The sequence below is a fragment of the Chrysoperla carnea genome, chromosome 3 (genome assembly GCF_905475395.1).
Source record: "Chrysoperla carnea chromosome 3, inChrCarn1.1, whole genome shotgun sequence".
Lineage (NCBI taxonomy): Eukaryota > Metazoa > Arthropoda > Insecta > Neuroptera > Chrysopidae > Chrysoperla > Chrysoperla carnea.
This window is the reverse complement of record NC_058339.1, coordinates 934,949-959,611: the sequence shown is the minus strand read 5'-3', so window position 1 is coordinate 959,611 and position 24,663 is coordinate 934,949. Positions and strand designations below refer to the sequence as shown.

General features: G+C 30.8%; 1 protein-coding gene across 1 annotated transcript in view; it reads right to left on the bottom strand.

The window, feature by feature from the left end:
- Positions 1 to 22,813, bottom strand: part of LOC123294684 — a 31,510-nt gene extending 8,697 nt beyond the window's left edge. The window contains exons 1-4 of the mRNA XM_044875794.1: positions 22,723 to 22,813; positions 16,198 to 16,245; positions 5,421 to 5,573; positions 5,226 to 5,356 (exon numbers count right to left, since the gene is read on the bottom strand). Coding sequence (XP_044731729.1) covers positions 5,226 to 5,356; positions 5,421 to 5,573; positions 16,198 to 16,245; positions 22,723 to 22,813 — 423 coding nt within the window. The remainder of the gene's footprint in view (positions 1 to 5,225; positions 5,357 to 5,420; positions 5,574 to 16,197; positions 16,246 to 22,722) is intronic.
- Between the last annotated feature and the right edge of the window lie 1,850 nt (positions 22,814 to 24,663).

Genomic DNA, 24,663 nt, shown 5'->3' with positions numbered 1-24,663 from the left:
AACCATAGAAAAAAGGGCTTAAGTAACGAGATATAAGCGAAAAACTGAAAGAAGTTCGAAAATATTGGGGTTTTTGGCCCCTTCATTTACGTTAGCAAAGGTCCTCGAGGTCGAAAACTTCGAAGCGACATCCGGGAGTCCCTCCGAATAGCCTGTAAAAATTTCATTAGCTTCAGAGTACTTTCCAGATAAAAAGTACATATCTACTGGCGTATGTACGATGTATCACATTACGTACAATGAAGGCTTTCAAAACCACACGCATCTTTTGTAATGCGTATAGTTCAAAAACTACTCGACGGATTGTAAAGCAATTTTTTTTATTGTGTAGCTTATATTATCAGGTTTTATTTAAATAAATAAATATGTGACCATATCGTAAGATATTTAGTTGTTATTTTCACTAGAATGAAAAAATTATTTGAAAAATTACACACTTTTCTTAATATTCGGCCACCCTCTTTAATTTTGTTAATGGTATGTTTTTCATTTGATTGGAGGTGTCAATAAGAATTGATGGACACTCCAAGTTTCGAGTCTATACATTTTTTAAATCATGCAGCGGCCATTTTGGAAAAAGTCCGCCATCTTGAATTTCGGTGGATAAAATTTTCGTTTCCTCGGATTAAATCATTCATATTAGTCCCTAGTATCGCTGGGCAAAGTGGATTCAGCGACTTCAAAACGCGCGCTAAAAACGGATTTGGTATCGACGCCGAAACCCCCACCCCTACCCGCATAGACTTATTTCCAATTTTTTACTATTTGCAATATGATAACCATTTTCAGAAGGTTTACAATGATGAGAGGCGTGGGACAAATTATTAAAATATGACTTTTTTCTAAATTAAATTATAAACAAAATGAATCGTGCAGTTGCATCATAATTAGACTGTTCTCAAAAAAATTAGATACTCGACCCTGATATTGCATAAATGACCTTAATAAAATTAATCTATCCAATGTTAAATTTGACCATATAATTGCTATCAGAAAAAAAAAAATACTTGATTATAGAAGAAAACAAGCCAAAAAACCTAGCGTTTTTTGTTTACAGCTAGTCAATGGCTTAGTTAACGTAAAATATTCGCACAAGTCAAAAAACGGTTTTCTTGCGATAAAAAAAAGTTGACGTCCAATGCAAAAAAATTAAATTCTAGATCTCAAAAAAACCTCTCGATTGATATATGGTAAAAGGTTGATATTTGTTGAAGATATCAGAGTTATAGGTTGAAAAACCTATTAGAAAATTTATTTAAATATTTTTCGAAAAATAAACACTTTTCGTAAAATTTTTCCTCTTGTCGAGGGATTATGGAAGAGCAGGTTTTCGGGGCTTAATTTCTTCGCCCGAACTTCTTGAAGATTGATATTTTAACAGCAACTGAAGCTTTTTAATTTTAATGCTGAAAACGGGTTTCGAAAAAGTAAATTTTTTGGCGTTTTTTTTCCATATTTTGGTAATTATAATTAATATAATTATTGCGGCCATCTGATTTTTATAACAGTCCTCTCACAAGAGTTTTATTGTAAGCATTTGTATGAGTAGGATGTTTTTACGAGTATTTTTATGAATGAATACGTTAATTGATATCTGGTTACTTGCATACGTTACGAACAAATACTTAATTTACATTAAATATTTGCAATTGTTATCTTTCGTGAAAAGTCCTTCAACGTTTGGTGGTAGTACAATCAGATTATGTTCATGAAAAATCAAATATTATCAACAGTTAAAACTATTGGCGAACGAGCAATTCAGTCAGTCATTGACGCCAGCAAAAGGAGAAAATATGGTATTACATAGTAAGGTCGAAGAACATGTATCTCTAAGCGTCCATAAACAGCTCATAAAGTAGCTCGTCAGTTTGATTTTCAACATAACTGCTTCATTTGCGGGCTAGATACCGAAAACCATATACCAAAGATATCCCATTTCACTTGTTAGTGGTGACCAAACTAAACATTCCATCCTTGAAGAATTGCAAAGACTGCAACCGACTGATTTCAATACCAATTTAAAAAATCGTTTGGAAAATGCTTAAAATTTACAAGAAAATGTGCCCGGTATCACAGGAAATGCTTGTCATCCTACTCTTTTTATCGATCTACGGATTGTGTCAGTCAAAGAACCTGTCATAAGTTTTATATTCGATAACGCAGAGGATTCAGTTTTCAAAAATGAAATTCTCACGTCATTTGACGAAATGAATTAAAAATCCATTTTGGCGGCACACTAAATTACAATGCGCCAAGTTCTTTTTTCACCGATGTAGAGTCCGATATTACCCGTCCCTTCTCTTGTTTTTCTCATAAACGTAAAAATGAGAAAGAGGGAGACACAAGGATCAATCGAAATGGAACACTCGTCCACATTATTCCAATTTTACTCGAACTTTCGTCCATGATTCATAATAAATTTGCGGCCAAAAGGCTCATCGACTCTTTATCACATCTGGGATTGTGATAAATGATCCCGAAAATTATAGAGTTTCTGATTCATTTGTACAATTTGTGTACGACAATGCCGATCACGAATCGGCAACGATTAATGGACATGGAACGTTCCACGTAATGGACGGTATAATGGGTGTTACTCCCTTCTCATGCGTAACCTACAATAAGAAAATTCCAAGAGTAAAAACTAATTCGCCGCTAGATGCAGGCGGAAAGTTCAGATTCCCGCCGTTGCTCTCCTGCTGTTGCAAGTATATGAAAGCTGTTATCAAGAGGTTTAAAAACTGTTTTAGTTAAAAACTTGGACGATCACACCATCGTTCGCAATATTGAGATATCAATAGCTGATTTGGTTTGGTTCCACGAGAAAATGACAAACCCATTGAAACAGTGGGCTCGAGTGGTTTGCACGAGAAAATTCATGAGGAAGAGGAATGTTTTTAGATGTCTTCTCGACGTCTAAAAATATTCCTCTTCCTTTTGTTAGTAATCCTCTTAGTGATCTCAATACTATTTTAACTGTTCTTATGCAAGCTGCGGATAAAAGTAAAGCGCTTTCACAAGAGCGTTGTATAGTTAATTTTATCAACTCTTGTATTGGAAAGCTCGCGAAATGTTGTCATGTGTAGATACGACTAACGATCCGCATAATTTGGGTTGCATCACGGTTAGGCTGGGGTCTATCACATGCTAATGTCCTTTTTGGGGGCAATTGGGTATATCATGAACGGAATCGGGATTAAAAAAGCTTTTGAAACCATCTATATAAAAATCAACAGAAAAAGCTTTGAACATATTTTAAATAAAGCTGCTCTGTCTGCTGTTATTTTGGAGATGTTGGACTTGGACATGGAAATGATTCGTGCTTGCATACGTAGTACAACAATATTCTTCGGCAACAATATTACTAAAGAACAACAACATTCTCAAGAACAGAGTCCCGAAGTTATAAAGCAAGCTGCTGAAATCATGATCAAATTTGAGTCGCAGATTCAACTGTTAAAGGTCAGAGGCCCCACGCCGGCGCTATAAGTGCAGTATTTCGTCATGGTCAACATAATGAAACGTTTTCTTGAGACTGAACGATCAGCCAACTGGATACTTCGCTTAAGGTGCGTTGAGAGCATGTTACCTTACTTTCATGCAGCGGGGCATCACAAATATGAAAAAAACAGCCACATTTATTTGCAAGGTATGCTGAGTCTGAATAAATCAATGAATATTTTTGAATTTGATAATTTGGGATTTTTCGGTATACGTCGTACGAACAAAAGTTTATCTGAAATCTGGTCTGACATGAAAATTGAGCAAGTACTTTATTGAGATTTTCATTTATATGGTGGACTTACTCGTGGACGGTGGATAACGGTAAGTACATCGGTACAGTGCTGCATAGTTTTCAGCGAGCTAACGAACGAACTCGAACAATTTTGTAACGTGAGTTTTGCAACGTCAGAGTAGCATGTAGATACGATTGTCTCGAATTTCTAAGGACGGAGTAGATTTGAAAAAATTGACCGAATTTTATATGATCCATTACCAGAATCGTCCGTTATCATGTCTATTTACTCTGGGCTTGTAGGCAGTAGTAATGTTATTTGTCATGACGCTCTAAATGTAGGTAAAAAAATTTTATTACATTTTGTTGGGGAAAACTTTGAGTCATTTAATTGGCTCGATCAGAACTGGTATAAAAAAAATACACGATAATGTCGTAACCGATTAAATCCGCCTCTAAATTTTCAACGAATCTCTTTAAATATCACTAAAAATCTTATTTCGTCTTGAGTTTCTTAGTATTGATGGTCAAAAATTGGTTCTGTTGTTTTTTCTTTTATAGCATTTTGAAGTCATATTTTCGAAAAGAAGCAATAACAACAAATGTAAAGATTCGTAAGATTCGTCCCTTTAAATTTCTTAGAATTTAGACCAGTTATTTATTACTTGTAAAATAAGGAGTACTTTAAGACTGTTTTTGATTTTTTTCCTTTAAACCATCCAAAATTGAGATGTTAGGGCAACAGTTGAAACAAATAATTTTTTGGCGACCTCTACAGGGAAATATGTCGACAAAATCGGGGAAAAACTTTTTTTTGTAATCTTAAAAATATAATATCAAAACATAGTATAAATCAAAGTCGCTTCCCGCTGTCTGTCTCTATGTCTCTACTAATAGATAGAGAAATTCAAGAAGAACGATTTTATGTACAATACATGCATAATATAGTAGAGAAACACAGATAATTTTAGAGGTTAATGTGATGTCGACGAAATTGTGAACAAAAGGAGGGTAAGTGACAGCATATGAAGTGAAGTTTATAACACAATAATCTTTGTATTTAAAATTGAAGCGGATAGTTCACAGCTAGTATAATAATAAAGAAGACTGGAATTTATAACTATTACATATTTCTTTAAATTAAAATTAAAAATAATCATTTTTTTTCTACTCACCAAGATGTTAAGTTCCATTAATACGTAAAGATAACGACTATCCCGTTTTGTTCTTTTAATAGTTGAGCGCCAAAAAAAAAATTTAAGAATAATTTACTGATAAAAAACGACAAATCTAAATACGGGAAAGTTGGATGAATTCGAAATGTGGTCCGATAACTTAATATAGGTTACTCTTATTGAGAACGAAAAATTGCACGGTTTTTTTCTTTTTTCAAATGGTTTCCTGCTCACTCCTCTAACCATAATAACAAAGGTTCATGCAGCCAAATATTATGTACTCGCGTAATGTAAAAATTATCAAATGTATTTACCTGACAAATACTGGGGTCACATCTTGTTATTGTGACAGTACACCGTGACGATCCAGTGTACGGATTTGGAAATCCTGGATTTTGAAAATATGTATTATTGACATGTGAGGAACCACCACAAGATTTTTGTACTGAAAGATAAATAAAAGTGCTTCAGGATTTTTTCCTTAAAGATATTAGAAATGAATTGTTTACCAATGCAACAAACGCCTAGCCCTTTGGCACATGTTCCAGACGGTCTTCCACCATAAGTTTTACATTCCTTTCTTGTATAGCATGTTCCAGTTAATAAGCATGTTCCCGTACAAACGGAATTCTCAAAGCGTACAACACTATAAAATGGAAAAACTGGAAAACAATAAATGAATGATTTTAACACTCGTATATTGAATTTTCTTTTATATTTATTAATATTTTTATTTTATTTTATAAAGTTTTAATACCCTGTACATATGAAATATATACCAAGGTAAACAAAGTTTAGTCCCAAGTTTGTAATGCTTAAAAACACTGAGCCTATGAACAACATTTTGGTATAGGTGTTCATAAAATCACCTAATTAATTAATTAATCCATTTCCGGTTGTCTAGGTTGTCAAGCTGGAATTTTTATAGCGTGCCTAAGACGTAAAAAGTGAGTTTGAGCAACGTAAATGAGCAACATAGGTCAATTGGATCTTGGGTCCATAGGACCCATCTTGTAAGTCATTAGAGATACAACAAAAGTTTAAATGTATAAAATGTTCCTTGTAAATGTAAATGTAAAAAATGTTTCTTAGAAAAAAACTTTGGTTTGAAACATTTTTTCGTAAACATCACTATTTACCTGAGGACTAAACTTTGGTGTACATTCTCTCTATAACTATAAAAATATATAGTTGATAATTTGCAGGTACCTTCAGCTAGTGATCTTGAGAAATATTCTCGAAAAACGAAAAAACAATTCTAGAAAATACTTTCCAAAATTTTCGACATGTTCGAAAACCATAATAGTGTTGATCAAACAAACCATAAATAATAATTTATAAAAAATAGTGCAAGCGCTAAAAATTACTTTCTTTACAGGGTATTTCAACAATTAGCTCAATCAATAGTTTTTTTCACTTTTTTTTATTTATTTTTATATCCTGCATATTTGTGTAGCATGTGTAAAGTTCATAATACTTGAGAAAAACTTTACTTAGAGAGGGGCACTTTACGAAAACTTTGCATGTAATATTGACATTAGGGATTGCTTAAAATTCAACTTCTACTTCAACTTCCACTTCATTCAACTTCATAAATAGATATAGAAAATTTGTAAGCTAAAATGTTAGTCTTTATAAAACAACAACAACAAGTAAAGCAGCATTTGTTGAAAACATTATTTCGGAAACCTAATAATTTCGGCATAAATTAAATGTAAAATTTAAAAAAGAAATAAGAGAAAAAAATTAAAAATAAAGTAAAACTTTAAATACTAAAGTCGCTCTTGTTAAAAAAACTTACAACTTTACCCAAAACACAAATTCCATAGAAATCTTATGCAAAAACAAGTTCAAATTTTGCATTGGATTTCCATCGAATTAGGTTTACAAAAAAACATTTCTAACAATTTTTGTTTTTTATTTTACAAAAAATAACATAAAAATTTTCTTAATAACTTATCTGATTATGAACCTGTATATAATTTTAAACGCTCCGGTCGCTCAAGGTCGAAGTATAATTTCAGGTCTTCGTAAGATATCCCCCTCCAAGTAGAGCAAATTTTTATTCAGGTCATTTATTCCAAAAACGATCTTTTAAAAAATTTTCAGCAGTGGAGAGATAAACATAGGGCACTCTATGTACAGGCTACTAAGGAAATGCCAGAACAGTAGAAAGATTCGAAAAATAATGATTATTGATGAGAAAGTCATAGAACTTACTTTGGTCACAGAAGAAGCTTAGAGATTAAGGATTAGAAGTAGGTAGGAGCTTACAGAAAAATTATTTTGAAAATATACTATGTATAATAATAATGGGGTTTAACTTTCGTTTTTCAGATATCTGTTTCTAACAGAGGCCAACCACATCATTAGTTTTTTAATCTTTATTTACTTTTCTTTAAACTACATCCAATATATGACTAAATTTTTATGATGTGATTTATCCAAGCGATGACAGTCTGATCAATTATACCACCTCATTAATTATAATTTCTCACATTGCCGCTGCTTGGATTCGAATCCGCAACCTCCCAGTCAGTAGCGGATCAATTAACAATAAATAAACCGTATGGTACAAGAGATCGTATACGGTCTATCTTCACTCATCTGATAATCAGATTAGATACATTTTTTATGAAATTTTATTGATTTTTACACACTTCTATCATTGTTTTTCTATCGAAAAGGGTGGTTCATAGAAATTTTTAATTAAATTAATTTTAATCAATTTTTTCCATGGAAGATTTTTGGAAGGCAATTCTATACCATCATTTTCGTAGTTAACTTATTTTTGTTCTAATATCAATTCTGCCATACTATATCAGCTACTATTCATGCCATTTGAACAGGTAAGTCAATATAGGTAACTACACCAATTTGTTAACCAATCGAAATTCGTATCAGAGAAAAGATAATTTAATTACGACAAGTGAAAACAAACAATTGACTGAATTAATTGTTTAAATACCATGCATAGTCAGTGTTGATTTCTTTATCACATAACACATACATACATGTGACACATACATAACTGATATTCAAGTATGGTACATACTATAAAATTTCCGCCTAATTGGCACCCTCACGGGTAAACAGTGATGTTTACGAAAAAATGTTTCAAGCAAAAATTTGTTTATTTTTTGATAAGGAACATTTTTTACATTTAAACTTTTGTTCTATCTCTAACGGTTTACAAGATGAATCCTACGGACCAAAGACTCAATTGACCTATGATGCTCATTTACGAACTCGACCTCACTTTTTACGTCCTGAGTACGCTGTAAAAATTTCAGCTCGATATCTTTTTTCGTTTTTGAGTTATCGTGCCCACAGACGGACGGGCGGAAGGACGGGCAACCGGCAATGGACTAATTAGGTGATTCTATGAACACCTATAGCAAAATTTGGTGCGTGTCATCAATATTTTTAAGCGTTACAAACTTGGGACTAAACTTAGTATACCTTGCATATATTACATATATGCATGGTATAAAAATAATGGTATAGACTTACCTGCAAATAACCGTTTAAGGAAAAAATTGGTTAAAATTAATTTAATTAAAAAAAAAAAACCAAGAACACTCTTGGATAGAAAAATTATGATAGGAGTGTTTAAAAATCAATAAAATTTCATAAAAAATATGTCTCATCTGGTTATCAGATGGATAAAATCGACCTTAAACCGACTCTTAAACCATTATAGAAATTCCTAAAAAATGAATTTGTTATTTTTTCACAAGCTTGTAGAGTAATCCTTACTATTGAAAGAAAATAGAAATCAGTAAGGGAATTTGGTGAAGTACAACCAATAGTTTTCAAATCAGTGACACCAGTAGACTCCAAGCTTAATGAAACGCTGAATTAAGACAACTTAGTTATCAAACAAGTGAATCTGCATAATGCTGCACATAAAATTAAAAGAAGAAACGAGTAGATGACTGATATCGAACTGATATCGATTGCCGCATTACGCATAAAATGTAGAAATTGACTTAATATCAAAGCAAAATTTGTAAGTTAAATTAAAATTGATTAATAAACGGAGAAGTTATAGGCATTCAATATAAATATTGTTGCCCGTCTCTTTCTTGCAAAATAGAGTAAAGTGTCTTACTCCTTGTATAATTAGAAGTTTTAAGCATTCATATTTTACGTACTTCTAAAGATTTTTAAAAGTCAACTTCACTCTTCCATTCGTGGAGTGAGAATTTTGCAACTGGAGTGATAAAAATTAGTCATCATCTCAATTTAACCACTATAAAACAGATCTCGGAGCTGCCTGTCTTAGTAAGATCCGACCGAGACCGTTTTGCAGCCGCATTTACTGCGTATCTCTACTTTAAGTGCTGTTGATGGAATTGTCTGTAGACACCCCGTGATCAGTAGGGATTCTAACCTTTGACCCTGGCTATTTCTTATTTATGAACTTCCTTTCCCAGGACACCATACAAGTAATCCATAAATTATATGATACTAGCAGATACCCACCCACTTTGCTGGGCAATTTCTACCTTAAAAACAAACTACCGCGTTATAGTTCTCACTTTCCTTGCTCTCACTTATCCTCTCTTTTGTTCAATAGGTGAAAAAATTTTTACAAACTTTCATACCAACTATCATCCCCTTTTCACCACCAAAATTACGGAGTTTCATATAAACTTTCATCCCCTATTTGACGCTCTGAAAGAATCGATTTTCGCGAAAAAAGTAAAATAAACTTTTGTCCCAAACCACGAGCTCATACATCAAATTTAACCAGTTTATTTCATTCTAGCTCATTATTATGAGTTTATTTCTAACTACAAAAATGGCAAAGTTTCATATAAACTTTTACCCCCTATTTACTCCCTTGAAGAATGAATTTTTTGAAAATAGTAATACAAGAAACTTTTGTCGAATCATACTTGTATGTCATTTTTACATTTCTAACTTGAAAAATAACCAAGTTTCATACAAACTTTTAACCGCTTATCCCATACAAACTTCTAACCCCTTAACACTTATTTTAACCCTTTAAGGGATAGATAATTGCAAAAATTTCATTATATTTTTGCATGTGGGCAAAATTGGCTCATTTCGCGGGTGTCGTCGTTTACATCTAAGGTAGTATTATTCGCTCTCAAAATTTCATTTACGTATCTGATCCATCTGATATTTAATCGGCCGGCACTCCGACTATTAGTAAGTATATCCCGAGATATTGGCTTTCGATATTAATAAACCATTTGTCGCTCATTTTTACAATTTGGCGCTGGGTATAACTTTATTTTTTTCAGGTAGGTCAAACCATAATTTCACGCTCATAGCCTGCGTTTAAACACCGCACAGTTCTATGCCACATGTAATTTGTTTTTAAACTTATTCTAATTATATAATACATTAAAATAACAAATTAACTTCATGTTAATAATTTTATAGACAAATATAGATCAACTTATGCTATAATGTAACTAACATTTTTTTGATTTACAATATTTACAAAATAATTATTGTTCTCACAAGGGGTATGATATGAATACTTCTTTATAAATCGAAATTCCGAAACTACATTTTATCGTTCTACGAAATATTTGATATAATGGTTATGAAGATACATATATACTTAAAATTCAAACCGGCAGAAAAAGTCGAGGGCAAAACCACTAAAGATAGAAATTTGAATTATTTTGAAGTTTTCTAAAGGACAACCTGTATAATAGATTTTCTTACAAAATCAATTATCTTAGAAAGAATATTTGATATAGAATTACTAATACTTACGGATTTATAAAATATCATTTCTGTTCATAAAAATAAAGATTGCACTATTCAAGAAAGGAAAAAATCAATCACTTCAGTTTATATCTGCACGGCACGTCGTCCAGTGTAGTAGCGGGTGTGATTTTATTTTAATAAATAAAATAATAACAGACTGGCTGATATGAACGCACAGAAAAACTTACTAGGACTATGTAAATTTGCTTTTGGGTTTTTTTGCCCCTATCGATGAGCATTAAGGAAGGATTTTTCAAATTTTTTGGATATATTAAATAAAGTAGATCAATTGAAAAACTCTTAACCGATTAAAAAAATTCTTTCACCTATAGAAAGTAAGCTACATTATCAGCAAATACCTAAGACGGATGTATTTTGTTTAAAAAAATTATGATACTGCACCAAAAATTAAAACCAAAGAAATTGGGAATGAAAGTGGGAATAAGTGATGGCAAATGAACTGAAGTTTATAGCGGAATAGACTTTGTATTTAAAATTGCACTTTTCCAGCGAAGCATGTGGGTAACTGCTATCTATCTATCTATCTATCTATCTATCTATCTATCTATCTATATATATATATATATATATATATATATATATATATATATATATATAGATAGATAGATAGATAGATAGATAGATAGATAGCAGTTACCCACATATATATATATATATATATATATATATATATATATATATATATATATATATATATATATATATATATATATATATATATATATATATATATATATTTATATATATATATATATATAAAATGAAAGCCAATATCTCGGGATATACTTACTAATAGTCGGAGTGCCGGCCGATTAAATATCAGATGGATCAGATACGTAAATGAAATTTTGAGAGCGAATAATACTACCTTAGATGTAAACGACGACCCCCGCGAAATGAGCCAATTTTGCCCACATGCAAAAATAGAATGAAATTTTTGCAATTATTTTGCCCGTAATTTCTACTCATAAGAGAATTTATTTAGAAATATAGATTTTGATGCGAAGAAACAGAATGTCGAGGGTCGACAAGTTTATTCTACCCTCTTTGCGAGTAGCGTTCTTTCAGAACTGACTTCCTAAGTTATCGAATACAAACAAAGTATAGTTTCGAATTTAATCTACAAACTCTAAAATTACTTAAAAAGGGTCGATATCGTTCATTCACCCTCAACTTTTTGTCAACCGTGCGTGAAGTTCAAAAATGCCTATTTTAATAAATTTAATCATATACACTCAACAAACGTTAATGTTAATGTACTGAATCATTGACAACCATTGGGTACCATTAAGAGTCTTCTATGTAATCTAAAATTAGGTACTATTAAATAAGAGTCGACAACGTTTACTTGCCCGAAACTCATTGTTGCCTTCGTTTTAATTACCAAGATGCCTATTAGTCTTAGGGCTTACGGTGATTTTTTCATCGGAAGCTGCATTTTATACAGTAAGTAAGCCACTATACCCAGTGATACTAGGGAGCAATATGAATGAATTCATTCGAGGAAACGAAAATTCCATCCACTAGAATTCAAGATGGCGGATCTCTTCAGAATGGCGGCTGCATAATTTCAAAAATTTATAGACACAAAACGGTTGCTCCGATTTAAGTGATTGGGGTGTCAATCAATTCTCATTGACACTTCTAATCAAAAGAAAAACATGCCATTGGAAAAATTAAAGATGGCGGCCGAATATTAAGAAAAGTGAGTAATTTTTCAATTAATTTTTTCATTCTGATGAAAATAACAACTACATATCCTATGAAATGACCGCCTGATAATATTAGCTACAAAATAAAAAAAATTGCTTTACAATCCATCGAATAGTTTTTGAATTATACGCATTACAAAAGATGCGTGTGGTTTTGAAAGCCTTCATTATACGTAATGTGATGCATTGTACATCGTACAGCGTGAAAAATACTCCGAAGTCAATGAAATTATTACAGGCTATTCGGGGGTACTCTAGGATGTCGATCCTAAGTTTTTGACCCCGAGTTACTTGTGAAACCTTAGGGGGGGGGGGCAAAAAAACCCAAAATTTTCTGTCTTCTTTCAGTTTTTCGCTTATATCTCGTTACTTAAGCCCATTTGTGTTCTATTGTTCGTTACAAGGTTGTGGAACATTAAATGTTCTAAAATTTAGTTGTAAAACGATTTGCTGGACTCAATAATAACCGAGATACACCCGATCAAAGGTAGACCAAGTTTCTAGAAATGTAAAAAAGTAGCTGAAAAATGAAGGTTTTGGCCTATAACTATTTATTACCATCATATCGTGTTAATTATGTTAATCGCACATCAATATCAACAATCTAGTACAAGTATGACCTCATCCCTACCCCCTAACCGTTCTACAACTTTCTTCCTTCCCCTAACATGAAGGTAGAACGCAGAATGGGCTTAAGTAACGTGGTATAAGCGAAAAACTGAAAAAAGTTCGAAAATTTTGGGTTTTTTGCCCCCTCCCAGGCTGCACAAGGACCTCGGGGTCAAAACCTCAGGATCAATATCCTTGAGTACCCCTATATAGCCTGTAATAATTGCATTGACTTCGTAGTACTTTTCAGGTAAAAAGTACATATCTACTGTACGATGTACAATGTATCACATTACGTACAATGAAGGCTTTCAAAAACACCCGCATCTTTTGTAATGTTGGAGTCGCGTTAATTAACGCTATGTATACATAAAAAACGATTTTTGGCCAATATCTCGGAAACCATCAATTTTATGAATAATAGTTTCAAACAAAAATTGTCGGAAATTTTTGATATCTTCAGCCATTATCCCAAAAATCGGGAAAAACGGCCAATTATATATATATATATATATATATATATATATATATATATATATATATATATATATATATATATATATATATTTATATGCTAATTAACAATATCTTTAAAGTAATTGATTTGATTACAAAAATTGTTTTCCTAAAAAAATGTAGAGTGAAAAATTTCGATATCTTAAGCCGTTTTCAAGACGATCATTTTTATATACATTTTTCGTTAACTATCCAATCATGATTCTCGAATTATGAGTAAAAAGTCTTGATTTTGTTACTCGAGAGTTTTTTAGGCCACTGATTGCGAATATGACGATAAAAAAGATCCAGAGCGCACCTGGAGGTCGGCACGCACTGGTATCGACAACGTCTATAAGAATTACTACCCGATCTTCGGCAGATGTAAAATTTAGGCACCTTCATCTTCTTATCTACATCATGCATGTCGTGAAGCACTAGTACCTACATGTTCTGATAATAGTTTTAAATATCATCAAGTTTATTGCTTTGTTAAAATTTCTTTTTGCTTCCAGTTTTAAATATTGCACTGATAACTTTCTGGGCAACACCAATACTTTTTGTACGTTTAAAAAAATTGGTTTAATTCTTAACACAATAGCTGTATTTATATCCAAATTTCAGACCCTTCCAGATTACTACAAAAAATATCTTATATTTCGACATAACATTAGCGAAATTTCTTACATTTCAACATACCTTCAGGTGTGCACTGGATTTTTTTATCGTCATATTACAGGAACCTCAAAAAAATCCGAGGTACAAAATTCAGGACTTTTTACATGTAATTCGAGGATAATGATTGGATAATTAACGAAATATATATATGTATAAACTTGATCGTTTTGAAAACGGCTTAAGATATCGAAATTGGTCACTCTTTTATTTTTACATTCTTTTAGGGAAAAAAATTTATTTCCTAAACAACAACTTTTGTTTGAAATTTTTTTTATAAAATCAATTAGTTTCAAGATATTGTTAATTAGCATATAAATATATATAGTTGGCCGTTTTTCCCGATTTTCGGGAAAATGACTGAAGATATCAAAATTTTTGATTCTACATTTTATTTAGAAAAAAAAATTTTCGACAACTTTAGTTTGAAACTATTATTCATAAAGTTGATGGTTTCCGAGATATTGGCCAAAAATCGTTTTTTGTTATGTATACATAGCGTTAATTAACGCAACCCCAGCACTTCTGAGACTGCGCGTTAGTAGAGTCTTAAACTAGATGAAGAAACCTGCCTTTTCTTTTGGTTTTTTTTTTGCCGTTGATTAAGTTCACCCAAAAACATGATTTTGAGTGGACCAAAACATTTTCTGATTGTTATTGCCGTTTTTATTTTTATTTTTTTAAATAAATTTCATTTCTTAAATTTTGTATTCCTATATATTATTAGTATTCCTATAAAAAAAAATAAAAACGGCAATAACAATCAGAAATTGTTTATAACAAGAGTACCATAATTATTCAAGTGTACGAAGGAATATTTATATTATGGAAAAAATAATATTTGAAAGGGTTTATGTATAAAAAAATATAGAGAAAATTATAAATACGAATAGATAAGAGATTATGATTTCTTTTTTTTAAATTATTGAATTTATACGTACCTACAGTGTATGAGCATATTCATTTTGGTAATTAAAACGAAAGGGAACAATGAGTTTCGGGCAAGTAAACGTTGTCGACTCTTATTTAATAGTACCTAATTTTAGAGTATATAGAAGACTTTTAATGCTACTCAATGGTTGTCAATGATTTAGTATACATTAACATTAACGTTTATTAAGTGTAAATTTATTAAAATAGGCATTTTTGTACTACACGCACCGTTGACAAAAAGTTGCGGGTGAATGAACGGTGTTGACCCTTTTTTTAGTAATTTTAGAATTTGTAGATTAATTTCGAAAGTATACTTTGTATGTATTCGATAACTTAGGAGGTCAGTTGAGAAAAATATTCTGAAAGAAGGACGACTCGCAAAGGGGGTAGAATAGACTTGGCGACCCTCGATATTCTGTTTCTTCGCATCAAAATATATATTTCTAAATAAATTCTACCCATGTATCTTATGAGTAGAAACTATGTGAAAATAATTGCAAAAAATTCATTATATTTTTGCATGTGGGCAAAATTGGCTCATTTCGCGGGTGTCGTCGTTTACATCAAGGGTATTATTCGCTCTCAAAATATCATTTATGTATCTGATACTTAATCGGCGGGCTCTTGGACTATAAATTAAATATCCATACCCTCATTTTTAATAAAACACACGGTAATGATAAATAAACAGCTAATGATAAATCTCCATCATGGGTGGTGAATTTAATTTTCAATTGCAGGTTGGTATATCACTGCCAAAAAATAATTTGAAATTTTTATATCTATTCGATTGTTTGATATAAATTTATTTAGCCAGTACTGTCCAAATCAATCCTGATAATGAAAAGACAACTAAGTTCTCTTTTTTCCATATGGCAGTATGGCCTAAACTGACTACGCCATCTAATTTGACGCTCAAACTCAGCGTCAAGTGTCAGCATGAAAATACACCTAACACATACAATCACAATATGCAAATCGCATAAAAAGATATTTTAGATGACAAATATATGGGTAAATGATACGCGTGGGTGGTGTTATGGGATTAACTTAATTAATTAATGTTATAGAACAAAACAATACTTACATCTTTCATGTCTATAGGATACATTTTTACTCCGACTTAAATCGATTTCTACAACAAAATAATACAGCATTTATTCTGATATTAAAGTTATTAGTTTTTATTAGTTTTGGTATTCAAGTACTACATTTGATTCCCAAATTTCTACATAATTCAAAACAAAATCCCAGATCATATTTTTTCTTTTTAAGGAAATTTAATCAAAAATCATAATTATAAATACAAAAAACTTGTCTAAAAAAATGGTTGTTTAGGGTTCAAAAATCCTAAAATTATTTTACAAAAACTCCCAATGGGCAAGTCGTATATATTTGCTGACCACGGCTGACTTTATTGTCAAAAATTATGATTTTTTGCAGACATTTCATTTTTTTGATGTTTTTCTCATTTTAAGAAAAACGGTGCGCCAGACAAAAAAAATTAACAATATTCGAAAATGCGTCGTGAAGACTAGTTGCACAGATTACAAAAATATATGTTATATTTTTAATTTAATTTGGAATAGTAAATTGGTTTAAAAATTTTAATATAGTACAATAAGAGGGTTTTTTTTATTGCTGGGGTACTAAAAAGTCTAAAATTAAAAATTAAAAAATTAAAAACCCGACTGTGTAAGTAAAATCTGAAAAGAAAGAAACAAGTTCAGTAGTATTACAATAACTTTATACATTACAGTATGCATCAAATCCGGTAGCTCAGATTTTTCTCAGACTTGTTTATGATGCATTCTTCAAGTTTGTGACCTCGAGCACCGAACGCAACTTTGTAAAAAGGAAAAAAGGCCTTAAAAGACTAGTTTTTTGATAAAGTTTTTAAGGTAGACTAAATTTGCTACAATATGAGACGAGAATGGGCCCTGTAGACAAAATACTTTTCGAGATAAAGACTTTCAAAATTTTTCGACGTAACTTAATACATCAGAGATAACGTCAAATAGTACCGGTAGTTCTGATTTTTAGCAGACTTGTTTATGATGTTGTCCCAATGAATAATCCAAGATTGTGACCTCAAGCGACGAACGGAACTTTGTAAAAAATCGAAAAAACCCGTGAAAATTGCAGCTTTTTTTCAGATTTTGGCGATTATAACTCTGAAGAGGTAGTTTTTGTATTACCTTTTTAAAATGTTTTTAAAGAAGACTTAATTTGCTACAATATGAGACTAGAACCGTAACTAAGGACCCAAAATTTTCCGAGAAAAAGTTGTTCAAAATTCATTATTTTTTCTAACTTGGCAATTTTTTGCAATATTTCAGGCGTTACTCGAACTACTCTAGCGGGAGGTAGTTCCACTTACCTCTGACGGAGTGTGCTAATGCTGTTCAGGGTCAAAATTCATTCAAAACGACATAATATTGCAAAAAATTGCGAGATAAGAAAAAATGATAAACTTTGTAAAGATTTATCTCGGAAACTATTATGTTTACAGAGACAATTCTAGATTTTGAAAGGCTCTATTTCGTAAAGTATTGGATCTACAGAGTCCACTCTCGTCTCAAATTGTAGCAAAATTAGTCTACTTTGAACTCTGAAGAGTACTTCAAAAATTACCCGTTTATTGTTATAATCGCCAAAATCTTTAAAAAAGCCCATATTTTCACGGGTTTTTTCGATTTTTGTCCAAGTTGCGTTTGACGCATAGGTCACAAACTTGTTTTATTCATTGGGACAATATCTTAAACAAGTCTGCCAAAAATGAGAACTACCGGATTTGACGTTATCTCTGATGTATAAAGTAACAACGAAAAATTTTGAAAGACTTTATCTCGGAAAGTATTGGATCTACAGAGCCCACTCTCGTCTCAAATTGTTGCAAATTTCAACAGTCTTTAGTACTTTAAAAACGTTTTGAAAAAGATTTATCAAAAAACTAGTCCTTTGAGGTTATAATCACCCATATCCAAAATTTTAACGAATTTTTCGATTTTTGACAATGATGCGTTCAGCGCTCGAGGTCACAAACTTGTATTATTACACCAACATCATAAACAAGTCTGCAAAAAATCGGAACTACCGGATTTGATGCATACTACCCCGTGCTTTCAAACGCCAAGGTTACTGTGTTATAGTTTACAAAGCGACTTTAACAGCCGATGCCCATTAAAATCTAGACCGACTCATATCTTCCCAATAATGGGCCCCGACTAGATAAATAGATAATAGTAACACACGGCATATAAAAGATTAAAAAATAAGGCAAACTTTAAGCCTGGACCTCAATCCGACCAGTAGAAATAGAGTCGATCACTTGGCGTTTGGCCGCCTCAATTATTAATTAATTAATTGCTAAAACTAATTTTGTATGTCACTAAGCAAAACACACATAAATTAAAATAAATATTAGTTTCGCAATTTTGTTAAATCATAATATCATAAAATTTTTGATTAATTTTTTCAGTGCGAAATTAATAAAAACTTACTGGCAACAATTTAATACACTTATAATTTTTGATCGTGAAAAATTTGCTTAACTCTTTTTACAAAGTTCATGTTAGCACAGAAATTACTAATTTTGTATTCACCTCCTTTTTCTGCTGCCGTTTAACGGAAAATCTAATAGAATCGATTCCTCATAGAGCCCCGGTATCAGTTAAGATTTAAATTGATCGCACCATCTTGTTGGAGTTATTCTACGTTAGAAATTTGGCTTCCCGGGCACACCCATTTAAAAAAATAGTATTTAGAAATCAAAAATCCGACTGTGTTAAATTAAATATGAAAAAAGACACAAATCCATTTGTTTACATAGCGACTGTAACAGTCATTATTAAGAAGATTTGAGCCAGTCTAGATTTAAATACCGAATGTTAAAGTCGCTAAGTAAACTACTGGACTTGTTTTTTTCTTTTCAGATTTTATGTAACGCAGTCGGTTTTTTTACTTTTTAAATTATAATTTTTTAAATAATTATTTATTTATTTTTTAGTGTACCGACTTTTAGTGAAAACTTCTTATTATACTATATTAAAACTTTTTAAACCAATTCATTATTCCTATAAAACCATTGTCTTTTTTTCAAACACCTATCTAAGGACACTTAAGTTTTATAGGCCAATATAACGATCCCTTAACTATCGAAATCCATCGAGCTGTTTCACAGTGGAGTATTTATACTAAATTTTCGGACCAAAGTCAGAAAACTCAACTCTTTTGTTTTGCATTGAAAGTTGTTTTTTGGCTTAGTTAGATATTCACTCCATCACAAACAGGTCACTTGAGTTCTCTCAACCTCGCCCCCCGCCTGTTTTGTAAGCCGCAATCTACCTCTTCTTACGAATGCATATTATTATTGCTGTTGCTCTCGATTTACCGTGTCATTCAATTTATGTTTACTGTGTTTGTTGATGCAATGAAGGGATTTTTTTTTATATTGACGACGAAGGTTTGTGCTTTATTTATTTGTATGTTTCAATTAATATAATTAAAAATTTGTGATTCATATTTGCTGTTGAAAAAGGTAACTATTTTTCATTAAATTTATCAAACTCAAAGCTTTTTTTGTTTATGTGTCGCTTTTGCCCTGTTACAAAAAATTTTACCGGGAAAAGTTTAAGTATTTTAGATAATATGTTTAAGAAAAAAAAATCTTCCGCGAACTTGCGCCTTTTCTTTTAAGGCTAAGATAAGGATAGAGATTAAGATAGCTTAAGTCAAAAAAAGAGAAAGCAGTTTTGCAGTGCAAATTTGTAACTTATAATTCCAAAATCACTTTCCGTGGAAACAAAAGCAAGCATCGATAAGGAAAAAGAGTGGCCCAAAACCAAAATAAAATTAAGAAAATTGAAGAAGAAAACGAAATAATTGGGTTTTAAGACGAATATGACTAAAATTTTTTTATTTATTATTGCCCAAATAAAAGGTTCTTTTGCATCTTAATAGTCTTTTGAATCAATTTTGAACATCAAAATCTCTTCATTATATTTTGTCCGAAAATTTGGTATAAATACTTCACTGTGCGTTTGGAAGATAGGTACTCTCAAAATTAATATAAAGAAAAAAGTTTTAGATCTAAATTTGCTGAGCAAAAAAATAACGTTCTATAAGAAAAGTGTAACAAAAGAATTCAAAACAGTGTGCAAATCTTCACAATCGTTCACAATAAAATGTTTTAAAAAATTGTGGTAATAAAAGAAAAGTGTATTGCATCTTTGAAAGGCATAGTTGTTTATTTGGTTGTACCGAGAAAACGAATGCTCACAATTTATATCCGCACATAAAAAAACTATTCGACCAATAAAACAATTTAATTGCGTAATAAAACATAATAATAAATGCACGAAATGTTTTATGTATGTTTAAATAAAAAATATTTTAGTGTGTTAAGATTAAGTCAATACTTTCCGAGTTATTTGCGACTGTAATTCCGCGAGTATTTACATCAAATAGGTAACAGAAAAATGTAAAGTTTCTTTAAACAAGTATATCGTACACTTTTTGAAATACTATAAAAAACCATGAAAATTAAAAAAGTTTCAAATCATTTGCATAAAATTGAGTTATAATGAAAACAAAGCTTCTGGGACCGTCCTTTTTATGTTTTATTCAGCACAAAAACTGATGACTTTACCACATGAACTAAAATTAATGCCAGAACTTTTTGAGCATGTTGTCAGTATAAATAAAGTAAATTGGAAAGTGGCAAACATTAATTTTAGTTCCCGTGGTAAATTTATCAGTTTTTGTGCTGAATAAAACATAAAAAGAAAGGTATGAGAAACATTGTTTTCATTATAACTCGTTTATTTTCGTGTTAATGATTTGAAACTTTTTTCATTTTCACAAGTACTTTAAAAAGTGTATGATATACTTTCTTCAAAAGACTGCAAATTTCACAGTTATTTGGCGTTAAATACTGAATTTCAGTCGCTGATAACTCGAAAAGTATTGACTTTTTGAAATATGCTTGAACGACTTTTTTTGCTTAGAATTCATCCTTCTATCGATTCCCGTCGATTATCGATTGCCATTTTCAACATAATAAGGAGTCGCTCTCACTCCCTGGGCAAGACCGCGCAAATATTTATTTTTAACTAAGCTTTAAGTAAGCTTTCTTTAAGTAAGCTTTAAACAATGCAGTCGAACAGTTTTTATAAAGATTCATTGACTGGCCCTGGATTCCGAAACTTTGAGATATTTATACCTTATTGCTGGCCAGTGTTGCCAACTTTCAACTCTAAGTCCCACTAAACAGGCGATAGAAAACCACTAAAAAACAAGTAGAGAGCAATAATATTGCCAGAAATGATATTAAAATATTAAATTATTTAAATTATTTTCCCACTAAAGGTAGAAAAATAGTAGAAAAAAACCACTAGTTTTAGTGGTAAAACTACTAAGTTGGCAACACTGTTGCTGGCTCTCTGTTAATTGATATTAAAAAATTTTTTAAATTGTCCATTGTCAAAGATTTTATTTTTCAAATTCAATTTTTCCAATATTTATAATGAATGGATAAATTTTAAAAGGACTGTCAAAAAGTTTAAACCTTTTCCTTTAAAATGCTTCTTGGTTTTTTTTTGGTCCGGTAAAAATGACGAAGTTATACTTTTTAAACCATACATGAAATATATCATGGAATTCTAAGTTTAGTCCCAAGTTTGTTACGCTTGAAAATATTGATGCTACGAACAACATTTTGGTATAGGTGTTCATAAAATCACCTAAAAAGTCAATTTTCGGTCTGTCTAACCGTCTGTCCGCTGACAACTCAAAAACGAAAAGGGATATCAAGCTGAAATTTTTATAGCGTTTTTTAGGACGTAAAAAATGCTGTCAAGTTTGGAAATGAGCAAAATAAATTTATTGGGTACCTTGGTCTTGGGTTCCACATATTGTAAACCTTTAGAGATAGAACAAAAGTTTAATGTAAAAAGTGTTTTAAAAAAATAAACAACATTTGTTTGAAAATTTTTTTCGTAAACATCACTGTTTACTCGTGAGGACACTAATTAGATAAGATACATTATATAGTACGTATACAGATATTGTATATAAATTTAAATTTATACTTTACATATATTATGTATGTGTTTGTTTGCTATAGCAAACTATATACTATATCCACTAAGGAAGTGAGATAAAAGTACTTTATGTGTTAGAGAGGCCATCGTTCTTTACTCACAATTATTTGTTTTCTCTTGTTATTATATAAAGTAGGCTGCAGAAAATTTATATAAGAGGATTTCACTCGTTCTTGAATGATCAAAAGAATGCACGATCTAAAAAATTGGCTCGGTCTATCTTAAAGTTAGAAAGTAGAATAAAAAAGTAGAAAATGTGTACAATTACTTCAGCTACAACTAGAATTTGAATTTAAATTTTATTTGTTGCATAGTTTTTTGTAATTTGTAAAAAACTGATTTTAAAAACCCCCCAAAAAGCGGTTTAAGACCTCCCTGAGAAGTCAATTATTAGACTTCTATAGAACCTTATAAAATTTGTGCCAAATTTCAAAGATGCAACACTTTTTTGCTTATAGATATTTAATTTTATTTTAGTAAATTATAAATAGTAAATTAAAAATAATTACCTTTATATTTTTCAATTAGTTTTTGATTTGAATGCGGTAATATAAATACGGTAATACAAAATATAAAAAATAAAATAATTTTAGAGTCCATTTTGGTATTTAGTACGAACATTACACATCTTACATTGATCATTAATAATACATAGGTAACTTTAAAATTAATTGATCTAGAAACATTTTTCAACAAAGTTAAATATTTAAATATTTTTGTGTACATAAATAATAAACACACACATAAATATTAATACCTACTCAAATCATTCTGGCCTTTCATCTTTCAAAAAATGCAAACAAGTTTAAAGTACATTTACCTAATGGATACAAACCATGGTATTTGATAAATAGACCCAACAAATAAAATTTCCTAACTGCAAAGTTGTCGGATCATAACAATTTTTTCAAGTTGACGTTGAAATTTACCAATCAGTTCAATGGTATTTAAACAAAATTATTTTATTATTGAATCTTATCTTATATATAATTTTTTTGGTAACAGGGATGTGGACGAAAAGAAAAAGTTTCTTTTTTCAGTATATTTTTATACCATGCATATATGTAACTAGCTGTTACCCGCCCGCTTTGCTGGGCAACATCCCCACTTGCACCCCTCCCTCCACATTTCCTTGCGTTGGATAACAGTTTTGTAATGTACACGTCATACTCTTTTATTTGATACCCCACTTAGGTATATTTGTAAATATTCGATATTTCCTTCCCACTTTCTCGCTACACCTTTCTACCCTCCGAAGGTTAAAAAAATTTCTAAATGTAATTTAAAACATTCTGACCAAGTTTTGAACTATTAAAAGCCATAATTGAAAAATATGAATTTTTTATTCATGAACACCCCCGCAACCCCCCCTTGTGGGTGGAATTTCGTAAAATCCGTTCTTAGCTGACCTCTACTTGGCAAAAGGAATATTCCTCCCAAATTTCAAGTCTCTAGGTCTTATAGTTCCAGAGATATCGTGATGAGTGACTATCTATCTATCTATCTATCTATCTATATCTATAGAAAGTCTCCTATATATTTATATAGATATGCAAGGTATACTAAGTTTAGTCCCAAGTTTGTAACGCTTAAAAATATTGATGCTAGCAACAAAATTTTGGTATATATACTTATAAATTTATATCATAATAATTTTTTCTTCAATTCAAGGACAATCATGTTTACTATTTTTTTCTATATATATATTACATAATTGCAAAATTTTTTGAAATTCACAAATATTTTATTTTACTACACATACTTACTCCATATTTGTATTTGTAAAACATAATTTTTGCATAGTTGCAAAATAATTCATTAAATATCTATCACATTTCAACTCATAATAATCTATTGTAAAACAAAATTGTTTATAATATTTAAAACTTGAAATTTTTTTCTTAAATCAATTTATTTACAATTTCGTTACTCATCAAAATGTAAATTTCTATTCTTTTTATTCTTAATGATTGATTTAACGAAGTTATCCTTATAGTTTTCCAAGTTTTCTTTATTTTGTAAATTTTTAATTTTTCTTTAAGGGATAACTTTACTTCTGAGTTAAATGAAAAATAATTTGCAATTATTTTCCCTCTAAAAAAAAGTCGGAAGGTGTGTTAGGCCCTGGCCGGCGTTATCCTTAAAAACGTGGCTCTAACACACAAATCAATCAAATTAGTATTATTAAGTAATAATATTTTAATAATGTTATAACCTAAATTGTAATAGTAACATGGTTTGATTTATTTAGCTGGTCAGCAAAATTAATATTTAAAATTTACGTCACAATATTTCATATTTTGACCTAAATGTTTTATATTTAAAGGCAAGCCAAATATTCAAAAATCATACAGTGATTATTAACTTTCGAGTTACAACTTCAACTTATTTAGTAATCGAACAAAACAAGTGATAAATTAAATATAGAATATCTTAACATCGTATAAATT